We start from the raw sequence: 15,715 nt of genomic DNA on the forward strand, positions 1-15,715 counted from the left end.
ATTAAAATGCCAAACTGGGACATCTTCCAGGGTGGTATGGCAAACTCAAGATGGCTTTGCAAAAGTAGAACTCATGACCACAGCAAAGATCAAAGAAACAACAAAAAGCTAAATGAGATTTTGATCTTAGAAAGTTATAAATAGATGAAGCATCCAAATAAAATTGAAATATTGAAACCTTTATAATAATACTTTGGAATTAATTTTGAAGAACAAACAGCTTCTCATGGGAAATCGATTCTGTTTTGTTTTTTACAAGACAAAACAAAGATGAGCAATTTTATAATTTAAAAAACTGGACACTAGGAGCAACTAAAGATTTTAGGTAAAGAATTACAACTCTGGAATGTTGCAAGACATTATAACAATAAAAAATACTGGGGGAAATTTTTGAGGAATGGAATGAGAAAATAGTAACTACAATATCAACAATGTCAGTAATAACCCTGTTTCTATGGATAGACTATGTCAAAAAGATGTTATTTAAGAAATGACAAATATAGAACAAATTTTATCTGGCAAGCTAGAGATGGTATCAAAAGTGGATTTACAACTGATGGGCCATGATAATAACTTAGAAAAAGATGTTTCATTGGATATATAAAAGAAACTGACTGAATTTAAACAGGCTCCAGCTGTTCTTCTGCCCCACTGATCTCCGACTCCAAAGGCAACTGATAACTGTCGGACGGCCCTGGTCCCATCTCTGCCTCTGACGCAGAGCCCTCATCACAGCCTTCCCCAGACTCCAGGACTGGTCCATGTTCCTCCTCAACGTCCTCACTGTCCATTTCTGCCACCAGCTCCACTGACCGCTGGTGGGCCACAACATAAGCTGTCATATCACTCATGCCTTTTTTTTTAATGAACAATAGGAAATATTAACTTGTCTTTGAAAGAAGACATAGAAGTAATATTATTGTGAAGAATCATTTCAGTATCTTTGAAAGTAAATAGACATTATACATAAAAAAAACTTGGATGAGTTCTTTTCTTTTTTCAGAAAAAGAGGGTCAGTGGCATATGCTTCTCAGAAACCATGGTTGTTAAATGCTACTGTGGAAGAAAATATCACTTTTGAAAGCCCCTTCAATAAACAAAGGTAATGTATTTAAGAGCCATGTAAAAACTAATTATAGTCTTCATTATCATCCCGTCAGTAGCATTTTTACTGTTGCTGACAATGTTATTTTCCTAGCTACATGATGCAAATGTTGAGTTGTTGTATCAGCTCTCTCTTTTCCTGAAAAGTCTCTCAAATAATGTATTTTTCCAACCTGGAAAATTACTTATAAAATAAGTAAACAATGGGTTTGAGTACATTTCAGCACTAGGTACTTTTTTTTTAAGTTATAATATGCCACATTTGCTTCTGACAGCCTTCTTTAAGAAGTCATTTATTTATGTCTGCATTAATATTATGAGGCAATACAAGTCATACTCTCAGATTCTGCAGAAATAATATGGAATTACTATCATGATAGATCCATGACAAGATGACTTCTCAAATAATAATTCTACAGTGCCTTAGCACTCTTTACTAAATAAAAATTTAAACATACAACTCTCACAGTTCTTCATTATATCACCTTCTCCTAAGCCCTTCTTTTTCCCTTTTTGATGTTTATTTTTTTAGATTCTGCCATCACATTTTAGATCTTTTCAATTTATTTTGTAGCAATCTACACTTCTCAGTACCAATAAATGAATGTCATGCTCTTGAGCTAAAGTGTTGACAAGCTTAAAGTTGCAAATAATAATTTAGATCCTGAAGCCCCTAAGGGCAGTTATAGATTATATCTCCAAGGAATACAGAAGCAAGGTACACTTTTTTTAGCTTCAAAATATTTGACTGTGAGCTATTAGTTAGGGTATAATTTATTTGCCTGAAACAGGTGGGATTTCCATCGGAAAAGTAAGTGCTTAGCAAGCATGCATTTTCCATTGTGTGACTTTCCAGCTGATTAATCTTCCTTTTAAGTACGTGAAATATGCTGGTGAGGCAATCTCCACATGAATTGACAATTACTCTTTCTGTTTCCACAGGTATAAAGCAGTAATTGATGCTTGCTGTCTTCAGCCTGATATTGACATACTACCTCATGGAGACCAAACACAGATTGGAGAAAGGGTTAGTGGCTATATATAATTAGAAAACATTAAGCACCCAAATGTTATCACATGGTCTTAAATCTATAACTGGTGTTTGAGAGAACGGCTTTCTACAGTAAACTCAGTTTCAAATCCTTAGGATGAAGGTGTTATAGTTAATACCCAGTGTTACAGCTTTTCTTCTATCTGCCATGCCTCACTCAATATATCTGACACTGACTGAAATACTGTATAGGGAGAGTATATTTATTAAACAAAGCATTTTTTCATTATCTGGAAAGTATTTATGAAAGTCATGTTAGAATAGTTCAATTGAAGTAAGAAGTAGAAAGGCACTTGTTAATAAACATGGAATGTATTTCCTTACTGACTGAAGGTTGAAATAATGAAAAAAGAAACTTATACTGCCTTAGGTACCGATGACAATTCTCTCATACTCTAGGAGCTCACATATTCAATGTGTCATCTAACAGCAATAATCTAGATTTGTTATTCATTATTCATCTAGACATTTTGTTCATTGCTTCAGTAGATCTAATTTGTAGTTGATGTTCTTTCATGGACATGGTAGTATCAATAGAACATATAATAGCTAAAATGCAATATTAAAAGGTAAAGAAAAATATTAGAATGTTAAGAGACTGTCCAAGGAACAATAGAAGATATTGAGGCCAAGCTGTGCCATAGAGGTTGACCATTGATATGTTAATTGCAATGTTAATACATAGCATTGTCAAAGGACAGTTATATGAACTATTGCATTTTAACTTGCATTGATTTATATAATTTCTAAGTCATGAACACAGTAATCCTGACTAAGTTGTTACTTCAATCTTACTTTTCCAGCTGTATCCTGGAAATAATTATTATTGACTGCAGTAGCAGCTAATAGGATGAATAATTGAATGATGAAGCACGTTGTATTTTAGAAATAATATATACACTATTCAGATATAATTAGCATGTTTTTTAGAATGAGTATGAAAATTCTGACTATCTTGATTAATAACTTTTTATACTTCTGACTGCTTTACCTTTTAAGCATACCTTGGAATGTCAGGTTTGGGAAAGCATAATTTGAATAATAATGTCTTTAAATCGTACAGGTTTCTAATTGAATTATTTTATCTTTTCCCCAAGGGTATTAATTTATCTGGAGGTCAGCGCCAAAGGATCAGTGTAGCAAGAGCTCTTTACCAACAGACAAATGTGGTATTTCTGGTAGGTTTCTGTTACTAATTCTACCATCTAAACCGAAAAGGCTTTCCTTTCTCTATAAATGACATACTTCAACCTAAAAACCTAGCATTCCAAAATTCCTCGACTAACAACAACCAATTCTATCAAGAATTCATACTCTGGATCCACAAAGTCATTGGAATATTTTCCCCAGTATGATGCCAGTTCCTAACATCTGATGCATCTAAGACCACAGTGGACAGATGAATTGTAGAAATAATTCTCCGTTGCTGTTTGTTCCATCAGTTCTATTCACTATATAATAAACTAGAGCAGGGGTGTCAAACTCGATTACATTACAGACCAGATCATGAGGTATCGCAAAGTTTTTTGCCTTTGCAGAGTCAGGGTGGGCATGTCCTGTGCGGGCCTGCAGGCCACCAGTTTGACAGGTCTGAACTAGATTTTGGATATCACAAATTATCACTCACAATTTGCTATATTCATAAAATTGTAATGTCCTCGCTCCGGGGGAAGGTGCTGTGACAGTGAAGGTGCACTTCTGTGGTCCCAGTAGATGGCAGTGTTTAAATGAAGTAACCCAGTGCTTGTAACCCTATCAGAATAGTCAGTTGCTAAACAAGGGCTATTTGTAACAGCATGAGTTCTGGTGCAGTATCCATGTTATGGATCCCTTCTATTAGACAAAGTCATCTAATGAGATCAAGGAAGCATTCCTCCTCTGTCATGGCACCTGCCCTATGGATCCCCATATGTCTAGAGATTTTACCCTGACTTTTCTGGCATTCCATAAGACTTTGTAAAGTCGAACATGCAAACAAGCTAAATACACTACTAACATGGGCAGCATTCTGCCCACATACTTTTATCTTTCTTGGTGACTTCAATCTACCTCATATTAACTGGACCCTTAACGAATGTACAACTGAACCCACACATGCAACCTTCTACAATGCAGTAAAAACTCTGGGACTAGAACAACTAGTAACCAACAACACTAGACTTAACAACTGCCTCAATCTCATCTTCTGCAATAATTTGAATTCAATTTACAGAATACAAATTAAATAACCCTTTTCCAACAGTGACCACAACATGATTGACTTTTGTCTCAACATATGTCCACACAAAAATCATCACAATGACGGAATCCCCAATTATACCTTCAAAAAAGGCAACTATGATCTTATAAACAACGATCCCTTATCCCTTGATTGGCAATTTCTATTCTCTGGATGCAATACTGTAGAAGACCATTACAACATATTTTTACTTGAAGTCAAAAGAGTCATTAAACTATATGTACCAATAACAACTCCCAAAACCAGAAAAAACAAATTACCCATAACAATAAGGAAGCTTCAATTCAAAAAGAAATAACTTTGTCGGAAAAACAAATCTGGTCACGTTGCCAACTTCAAAACCCAATACAAAAATTTATGCCACCAGATAAAAACTGAATGCACCAATTATCACATTAAACAAGAAGAAAACCTTCCACACACAATTCCACCCATGCTTTCTACAATTTTGTAAACAACAAACTAAAAGACTCAAGGTCCATCCCACCCCTGAAAGGACCTAATGGTAAAGACTGCAACGATGACACTATTAAAGCCAACCTCTTTAACACATTCTTTGGCTCACTATTTGTAAACAACAATGGATCATGCCCAGTATTTCCTAGTCAAACCACAGACAACTACAATGATCTAATACATATCGATTTTACAGAAGACAATGTTGAAACAGCACTACGCAATCTAAAACCATCTCTATCTATTGGACCAGATGGAATATGTGCCTACTTCTTAAAAAACCTATCCACTGCCATAGCCAAACCTCTAAGCATAATCTTTGAAAAATCTTTCAGGACCAGCTCCTTGCCAAAACTATGGTCACAAGCCACGGTCATCCCCATCTTCAAAAAGGGAGACCCCAGCTTAGTTGAAAATTACAGACCAACCTCTTTATGCTGCGTCACCTGTAAAGTCATGGAATCAATTATTAACCAATCCATCATCCTCCACTTAGAAACAAACAAACAACTCTCTAATAAACAATTTGGTTTCAGGAAAAAACTATCCTCTAATCTGCAACTCTTACACTGCAAAAACATATGGACTACACAACTCGATCAAGGCAAAGCAATAGACGCAATCTACATAGACCTCTGTAAAGCCTTTGATTCAGTGGTACATGACAAACTACTCCTAAAACTAAAATCTTACGGTATCTCTGGACACCTGCATAACTGGATAGAAGCATTCCTGTCAAACAGACAACAAATGGTCAAAATTGGGAGCGTCCTATTAAATTCTGTACCTGTCAACAGTGGTGTCCCCCAAGGCAGTGTTCTAGGACCAACTCTTTTCATACTCTACATAAATGACCTCTGTGATCATATTAAGAGCAACTGTGTTCTCTTCGCTGATGATGTAAAACTATTCAACACCACAGACAATACTGCTACCCTTCAAAAAGACCTTGACTATGTATCAGAATGGTCAAACAAATGGCAACTTCAAATCTCAACAAATAAATGCTCTGTCCTACATATTGGCAAAAAAATAATAATCAGAAAATAAAATACAGGCTGAATAGTCAAGACCTTGTTGATGATCCAAGCTTTGTAAAGGACCTTGGAATACTCATCTCTAATTACCTAAGTGCTAGAGCCCACTGTAACTACATAGCCAAAAAGGCGTTAAGAGTTGTTAACCTAATCTTACGTAGCTTTTTCTCTGGTAATATTACACTAATAACTAGAGCATACAAAACATTTGCTAGACCAATACTTGAATACAGCTCATCAGTCTGGAACCCACATTACGTATCTGATATTAACACAGTTGAGAAAGTCCAGAAATATTTCACAAGAAGAGTTCTCCACTCCTCTACTTGTTGCAGAATACCTTATGCCACCAGACTCGAAATTCTAGACCTAGAAAACCTAGAACTATGCCGCCTTCGGTCCGATCTAAGTATAGTATATAAAATCATATATTGCAATGTCCTACCTGTCAATGAATACTTCAGCTTCAACCATAATAATACAAGAGCAAACAATAGATACAAACTCAAGGTTAATTGCATCAAACTTGATTGCAGGAAATACGACTTCAGCAACAGAATGGTCAATGTCTGGAATACTCTACCTGACTCTGTGGTTTCTTCCCCAAACCCCAAAAACTTTAACCTTAGACTGTCTACTATTGACCTCACCCCTTCCTAAGAGGTCTGTAGGGGGCGTGCATAAGCGCACCAACGTGCTTACTGTCCCTGTCCTATTGTTTCTTTTATTTTTTTTTATTTTTCTTATATGTATCCATGTATTCATAACTATGTTTTTACTTATACCTATTATCTTGTAAGCAATTGACAAAAATAAATAAAAAAATAAACAATTTCTTCACTGAGTATTGGGATACCTTGTTAGTTTTGCTTTGATGTTTTTTGAATGACTCAAAGCCCATTGGGTAGTCTTTTTTAATTGGCTTTAAGTTCTTTTCCTATTTTGGTTTCTGTTTCCATTGATGGTTAATTGTACAGAGTCGTGTGCTAAGTGGGCGTCCATATTAATTATTGTAGTTTAAGAGCAGACAATGTGTAAAGCACAAAGCTGGTTATTACAAACACTATATACAACAAATAGTCCTTGCACGGGTTCTTTTATGCTTCTGCCATTTGAGCCCTCTCTGCCTCAACTGAGTTTTATTAACTTTCCCAACTAGGCCAGCTTTGAAATCTGGCTTTTTGCAGCTCAAAGCCTTAACTCACTGCTTCTGAACCCTTAGTGTTAATGTTACATGTGCACAGTCCAATGATGACAGAGCCCTTTCCCCAAAGGCAATAATGGCACAGTCAAACACAGAGGGATAATGTGTTGCCAAAATTGGCTAGTTCCAGTGCCTAAATCCCACCACAACCCATTTTGTCAGCAAGCACTGGTTTTAACTCTCTTAGAGTATTTAAAAAGCAGAACAACTATAGTGCAGTAGTATTGAATATCTTTAGGTGGTTAATAATCTTTTTTGTTTGCTTGTTTGTTTAGGATGATCCATTTTCAGCATTAGATATTCACTTGAGTGATCATCTCATGCAAGAAGGAATTCTGAATTTGCTAAGAGCAGATAAAAGAACCATTGTTTTGGTTACCCACAAACTACAGTATCTGCCCCATGCTGACTGGGTAATGAAACTTCTTTATACTGATTTGTTAATTTTAATATGTTCATAAATATTCAAAATTGTGTGTGGGTATGATTCAGCAAGTACTTTTAAATTGTAAAAGTACTACTAAGTACTTTAAATTGTTCTGATTTGGGGGAGGAAATGAAGGCAATGAAGTCAGTAAATTGTGTCCCTGCTACATAAGGGTGTTTAACTTTGGTTTTTATGCCTCCATCTGCCCTTAAGTGATTATGTTATATCATTGCAGCCCTCGTAGCTTTGTAACTTGGAATTGTTACAGTTCCTGGTAATCTTACCCCAGATAATGTCATAAGACTCTCAGGGCAATTCATGCTTTATTTATTAATCTCTGCTAAATAATGCAACCAATTATAAACAGCAAAATATATATCTCATTTGCATATTTGCATGTTTAGGACCATATTTATTTGCATTAAACAGTGAAGTATGATTTTGAAAGGAGTAGGTTTTCATTTCCCTATCTCTTCCATTACATTTAAATTATTTTTGGAAATTTATACCCTGTTTCTCCAACAATATGGCCTTCCCCGATAGGAAGTCCCAGCATGTTTTATAGGCATGAAATGAAATTAAGCTCCTCCCCCCAAATTAAGGCCTATATTAAAACATGCGAAATGGGGGGGAATGGTGGGGGGGCTTGCCGTTAGGAAGTACTTTTGTTGCATACCCGGATATGGTACCCGGATATGGTGCTGCGTTGACCCCGATACAAAGTGCCCCACCAATGCTGAGGTCAACATCCAAGCCGTTGCCGCCCGCCGAAAGATGCAAGGGGGGGGAATTAAGTCACCCCCGAAAAGATGGCCTAGCCCTTTTTTCAGGGCTCAAAAAAAATTAAGACCCAGCCTTATTATATGAGAAACACGGTATCTATTTATACTCTAACTTTTAGGGTACTACCTTTTTGTTATGGTGATAATAAGAGAGAAAGAATACAATAAAAATTAAACTAAGCTTATAATTATTTAGAAAAAGCACATGTTAAAGTATTGCAGGCAAACTCTGCTAACAGCCTGAAGTACACTCTTAATGGGCTCAAGATTGAGTCAGCTTTCCATCCTTCTGAGGTCGGTAAAATGAGGACCTAGATTGTTGGGGGCATTATACTGACATTGTAAACTGCACAGAGTGCTGTAAAGCATTATGGAGGAGAGGGATCTAAGTGCCATTGCTATTGCTATTTATGTCTATCTCAACCCCAAACTATGCAAAAGCATAATTAAAATAAATAAATGAGAGCATCAGTAAATTACAATGTATTTCAGAAAAGCTCCATTAAAACTGTTAAAATAAACAGAGTCAATTTGAGACAGCTTCAAGGTAACCTAAAGTCTTTGAAGAGAAAAGACTGACCACATATCTTGGAGAAATTTTGGTTTCAGTGTACAATTCATTGATTGAAAAGGAATTATATGAAAACACTCACAAACATTTAATTGTGAGCCACTGCAATCTCCCCAAATCCAATTAATTTTGCTAAAAGCTAAAAAATCTTTCCAATAGATCCCACAGTAGTAGCAAGGAGGATCAGAACAATGCCACAGTATTGCAGAATTGTGATGCAGGCCTCATAATGTTGTAGATGTGTCCCAAATCATATATATATCCAAAAAAGGCAGAGCTTGTAATGCAAAGTGCATCATTTGCAAGATCTACAACCCCATTGGACTTTTCTATTTCTTTTGTACTTAAACCACTTATCAAATCAAATCTTTATTAAGATCATTGACCAGCATATTAAAGCACTTAAGCTTCCACTTGTAATGCATTTTTGATGGCTGAACACAAACAAGTGTAAAGACTTCTTACCAGGATTTATGGTTCAACTCAGTTGCCCTGCTAAGTATCTAATGGAAAGGAAAAGCAAGAGGAAGGATGTTGTAAAATGCTTAGGGCTATATTAATCTGTTGTTTTCTAAAATCCATATGTGTATTCCAAACTACAAGTGTTAAATATGAATCAGATGACCGGAGTTGTCTTGAAAGTTATACACATAATCAATATTTCCCTTACCTTAGGAGTACAAGCTTGCGTTGCTACGTTACCTTATAATGCAGCAGTTTCATCATAGTTTAGTCAAGATGCAATAATCCTTTGTTTCCTCTTGTGAAATTTCCCCAAAATTTTTAAGAACACTCACTTTAAATAGGTGCAATTTTTTTAAAATATCTATCCTGATTAGCTATTAGGATATTCTTTAGATTGATTTTTTTTTCAGTTGCAAAGAATATATTGTAATTGGTTAGGCATTTTGAGAGTTTGAGCTCTAATGTTCTAGATGTGAAATTGAGAAAGACTGATATAGATGAACTAAGTATACAGAATACCATCTTTCTAACCCTATTTCTTATGGAAGAATTAAATTTTAATTAAATCCCCATTATAACAAAGGCAGCTATTAATGGATAATGTAAAAAAGAAAACATTTTTGCAATGAAAGAAAGGTTGATTTTTCCAGATTATTGCAATGAAGGATGGTACCATTCAACGAGAAGGCACACTGAAGGATATCCAGAAATCTGAATCTGAGCTCTTTGAACATTGGAAAACACTAATGAATCGCCAGGATCAAGAGCTAGAAAAGGCCTGTTCTGTTTTGCTTTTCTTAATCTGGGTAGTGATAGGCAAAAATGTTTATCCTAGTATTTTAACATAATTAGATATTAATATTTTAAACAATTATGTCTCATTGGAAGATTTGTGCAGTTACTATTTATACAGTGAAATTTATTAACTCCTGTAATTTAAATGGTTATTTTAGTGTGCTCTAAACTATCTTGGGAAAATATTTAAAAATGCATAGGGTTTCCATTCTCATGAGGCAATTATCTTGCTGGTTGAGAATTCTGAGAATTGAAATCTAAAACATCTAGAACAGGGGTGTCCAACCTTTCACCTTCCCTGGGCCACATTAGAAGATGAAAATTTGGTTTGGGCCGCACATATAATAAATTATTATAAAATAATTATATTATAAAATTATATAATAAATTATAAATTATTTTTATTATTTATTATTAATTATTTATTAAAAATTATTTATTTTTTATTAATTTTCCGGCCAAATTTTGCGGGGGGGGCGGCGGCAGGGGCAGAAGCGGCGGCGGCGGGGCAGAAGCAGCAAGGCGGCGCCCGCCTTTTCTGTTGCTGCTTGGCGTGGCGCTCGCCTCGCCCGCCTCGCGCCTGCCTCTCCTCCTCCTCCCGCTGGCTCTTGCCAGAAGGTTGGGGTGGGCACTGGGTCACATTATGAGGCAACCTGGGCCGCATGCGGCCCATGGGTCGCGGGTTGGACAAGCCTGATCTAGAATGTACCAGTTCAGGAAAGATGTCATATGTGAATTAAACATTTATAATTTTAAAACACAAAGCAGTATTTGAAGTTAAAAGGAAAATATTAAAACAAAGTGACTCAAATTAAAGGATATTCTTGCATAACAAAATGGTTTATAAAAAAAACCCTCCATGTAAAGAACGATGACCAACAAGTTTTAATTATGGTGATATTTGAATGGTCATTTTAAAAAATGAAACTTAGTACTAGTCAGAAATCATTATATTTATATTTATATTTATATTTATGTTATTTTATATTTATATTTATATGGTATTCAGCTTTGTTCCGATATTTTCCCACGTCATTATATATATAAATATTTGTTTTCTTAAGTTTTTGTGGGTATTTATATGTATGGTATTCATCTTTGTTCGGGTATCTTCCCACGTCATTATAGTTATGCTTTTAAAGTTGTAGCAACGTTTCGGCAGAATCTCATCTGCCATCATCAGGCTTCTGTATAGTGTTCGAACTATGTATACTGTATAGTATAGACGTCAGGTCTATACTATAGGTCAGTTTTATCTTTGGGGAACTATGCACCCTGACTAAAGTACTGACAGCCAACGGCTTCCACAAAAGCAAAATCACCGGCTTGATCCACAAAAACACACTGAGACATAATGGAGACCTAGAAGATGAACAGACCTATGGAACAGCTGTCCTGCCCTACATAAGAGGTACTACAGACAAAATCAGTAAGATACTACACAGGCATCACATCAAGACTGCCTTCAAAACAGACAGAAAAATAGCAGCCATCCTTAGAAACCCCAAAGATAAAACTGACCTGGAAAACCAAAGCATATATGAAGTCCCCTGTGCATCATGCCCGGCCACATACATTGGACAGACCAATAGAAGAATAAGTACCCACCTGGATGAACACAAAAATGCAGTAAAAAAGCTGGAACACACTTCCTCACTAGTCCAACACATGAAAGCCACAGGTCATAGCATCAACTTCAATGGCACCAAAACCCTAGCCACTATAGAAAACCCCAGCCACAGAATTATCAGAGAAGCCATAGAGATTGAAAAAAGACCTGAAAGCATGAATAGAAGAGATGATTCCACCAGACTGTCAATTATTTGGAAGCCTGTGCTCACAAACAAAAATATCTCCACACCACAAGCCAGGCAAACACCTGGGCACAAACAGATCCCCCCTGATACCTCCAGCTCAAACACACCCCAACCAGGCACCCAGATGAAACCTAGCTTCCTAATAAATGATTGCCGTCCATTTACTCGGAGCCAAGCTGCACTAAAAGCCTCCAATACAGGAACACAATGTTGCCAGCCAATCAAGACAAAAAAAGCCACAAAACAGACAGAAGATATTAGAAACACCAATCAAGCAGAACACAGCAAACTCCAAGACCAATAAACACAGACCAAGACTCCCAACCAATCAGGATGAAGAAAAAACCATTCTGGCACAGCAGTAGGCTAGCCCCAAATTTAAAACTGAAACAACTGTAAAAGTCTGACTCACAGACGAACACAATACAGAAGCCTGATGATGGCAGATGAGATTCTGCCGAAACGTTGCTACAACTTTAAAAGCACAACTATAATGATGTGGGAAAATACCCGAACAAAGCTGAATGCCATACATGTAAGTACCCGCAAAAACTTAAGAAAACATCTATCTATCTATCTATCTATCTATCTATCTATCTATCTATCTATCTATCTATCTATCTATCTATACATACATACACACACATATACATATACATATACATATACATATACATATACATATATTCCCAGTTCCACTTAGGATACTTCTGAAACTTGTTATCTAGTGTGAATCTTTTCTGTTGAAACACAGTATACAAAATTGTAACTCAGCCATAAAGTAAAGTTCAGAAGATTGGAATGGTTCAGTTTACATGTGATTCCATATGCAACTTATGTCCCAAAGTTTCAATCTTGTCCATCACCTTTGAACTTGGTAACATAAGAGTAAGGATATTCCAAACCAGCTTCTGAAACTCATACAATAGTTTTGATTTCTTAATACATGTTAATGGTTAAGCCATTATAACATCATAACATTATATTTTCATTAGGCTCAAACGATAGATGGAATATATGTCCTGGGAGTCCCTTAATTGAATTAAAAATTCATTGCCTCTAAATGTATTTGGCCCATTTAATTTTTAATATCCAAACAATTTTGAAATATAATTATTTGACAGAAAAATATATATGAAAAACAATTGTACTCAAATTCTCTTGTTTTTCCTACCTTTTAGGAGACTCTAATTGAAAGAAAAACTGTATTAGATAAGAAGAATATTAAAAATACAGTGCATTCTCAAGAAGTCCTACTCCAGGATGAAGAAGAGGATGACGGTACATTAGTTTTACAAAAATATTTGTTTTCATTAACATCAATTACTGTTTGTCAGTATTTAGATGATAGGCAACCAGAAAATTTTCTTACAACTCATTACTACTGTTCCTGTCAATTTGTAGAAGAGATGCCTGAAAGTGATGATGATGATGACAACTTGTCTTCTGTCCTTCATCGAGGAACAGAGATGTCATGGAAAGCATGTGGAAAGTATCTCAGCTCAGCAGGACTTCTCTTCTTGCCTCTGTTGATCTTTTCTCAACTTCTAAAACATTCAGTCATGGTGTCCATTGACTATTGGCTAGCCTTGTGGACATCTGATGCTATTTCTTCTGAGACAGGGAAAAACTGCTCTTTTTGTCAGGTATTTGTGGTTCAAAACTCCCCTTTCCATGATTGTTCTTCCCATCAACTTTTATTATAACTTCTTATAGCATGACTTCAACAGGATGAATTCCCTTCCTCTATTCCACCAATTAGATACACTTAGTCTGGTGCTATTATATCTTAGTCACCAAGCTTGGTTAACTTAGCTAGTTAACCAAGCCAAACTTGGTTAATACTTGGAGGGCGGGCTATTAAAAATCCCACAATTTGTAGGACAGCCTGGAAAGAAAGAAAAAAATGATGTCAATTCAAAACCATCTGGGTATAGTTGCCAAAAAAGCATGGATATATCAGTGAAGTCATAAGATCTTAAAACTTTTTCAATTTTATTAAGAATGATAAAACATATTTTTAATCTCAGACCATATCCAGTGCTTTATGAAAATTGAGCTCCAAATACTGGTTACTTTTTTGCACAATAGTCAAGAAAACATGAACTTGGCTGGAAATTATTATCTTGGTCTGACCATATTGAAATAAATCTGTCACAGAATAACTAATTCTATAGTTTTGCAATAGTTTTTTTTTTTGTCTCCTTCCTTTTTATAGGAATCCAAGTTTAGCCATTTTTCCTATTCAAAGATCTTCAGCATTCTCTGTTGTGTTGGGATTATATTATGCCTTGTAACATCCATAGCAGTAGAATGGACTGGCTTAAAAGTTGCCAAGAAGCTTCACTGCAGTCTGCTGAATAAAGTTATTCTGGCCCCAATGAGGTATTGTATTATACAAAACAAGAAAACAGAATGCTATCTTAATAAAGTTATGTGCAATCTTTAAATGACTCATGATGTTCAATTATGTCCTAAATAATTATTAATTATTTAGTTGCACCTTTGCGCATCCTGTAGAATTGTGTTAGGAAAGTACAACGTCTCATTAAACAAACAATGACATGGGGGAGACCTTATCACTAATGATCTCTTAATGCACCCTGTTTATATGCTCCTTATTTACCACTTAATCTAATATCATCTTAATTTAATCAAATTAATGTAATCAGCATAATCAAATAGTCTGTAATTTTAATCCAGCACAACATGTTTTATGAATCTTAGTCTATTCTTTTTTCTTTTAATATTTTTCTTCAAGGATTTGAATGGAAACCGTTCCAATTGTATATATGGAGATTGGAAGCAAATTTAATAAATAAAATTTGAAAGAGAGAGGTTTTTTTCACCAGTATATTATATATATTTTTGTGTGTGTATGTGTGTGTGTATACATACACACATGCATACACAAATATATACACATACAGTACATATATTCCTTGTTATGTTCAAGAGGAAACATAATGGGGCAATAAAGTAGTATTTGTAAATGTTAAAATCCTATATTTTATTGTATAATATGGTATGTTATGAAGTTCCATTATTAGATAATCCACTTATGCTGGTTATACCATCATAATGTAAGCATTGAAAAGAAGCCTATCGCCATGTCCTTACAGAATTTATGGTGTTTAGAAGCTTGAATGATCTGACTTCATTGAAAGTTAGCATGACAGAAGGGTAACCAAAGCTGGGTCATATACCTCCTGCTTTCCAACTCTGTTCTCCTGTGCAGGGCAACAAAAGAAGATCTAGCTGATCAGCTGGACTCGGGAGGCAGAGAATAGATGGGGTGAGGGCGGGGCCAGTCAGAGGTGGTATTTGCCAGTTCTCCGAACTACTCAAAAGTTCTGTTACCAGTTCTCCAGAACTGGTCAGAATGTGATGAATACCACCTCTGGACTAGCTGTAATGTCATTGAAAAGAATTCTAAACTAGCATGCCTTCTCTCTGACTGATTAAATTGTTTTCATGTTTGATATAAATGAGAATTTAAAGATAAAATAATCCAGTCTCTAAACAATTTAAATAATTTAGAACATTTAGACTGCTTCTTGGAATTGTTATTTAATTAAAAGCAAATATGCTAAATTTCTCTTTTATTCCTTTATTTTACTTAATCTCTAATGTTAATTTTTATTGTTCTTTCTTTCCTTAATGCAAACTATTTACTTATCATTTCCTTGGTCTAGCAATGATTCATACTTGCAAAATGTAGGAATATTAGAATAATATAATCATTTGAAATTCTGTTAAAATTTGTT

General features: G+C 35.4%; 1 protein-coding gene across 1 annotated transcript in view; it reads left to right on the forward strand.

The window, feature by feature from the left end:
- The window catches only part of ABCC8 (ATP binding cassette subfamily C member 8), a 71,031-nt gene that overhangs the window by 40,219 nt on the left and 15,097 nt on the right, over positions 1-15,715 (forward strand). Inside the window, exons 19-26 of the mRNA XM_026668318.2 lie at positions 1,004-1,102; positions 2,047-2,131; positions 3,253-3,333; positions 7,367-7,504; positions 9,987-10,112; positions 13,130-13,229; positions 13,353-13,594; positions 14,167-14,333. Coding sequence (XP_026524103.2) covers positions 1,004-1,102; positions 2,047-2,131; positions 3,253-3,333; positions 7,367-7,504; positions 9,987-10,112; positions 13,130-13,229; positions 13,353-13,594; positions 14,167-14,333 — 1,038 coding nt within the window. The remainder of the gene's footprint in view (positions 1-1,003; positions 1,103-2,046; positions 2,132-3,252; positions 3,334-7,366; positions 7,505-9,986; positions 10,113-13,129; positions 13,230-13,352; positions 13,595-14,166; positions 14,334-15,715) is intronic.

Source organism: Notechis scutatus, chromosome 1 (genome assembly GCF_049901735.1).
Source record: "Notechis scutatus isolate UNSWTSFEM ecotype Mainland chromosome 1, rNotScu1.2, whole genome shotgun sequence".
NCBI classification, from domain to species: Eukaryota; Metazoa; Chordata; class Lepidosauria; order Squamata; family Elapidae; genus Notechis; species Notechis scutatus.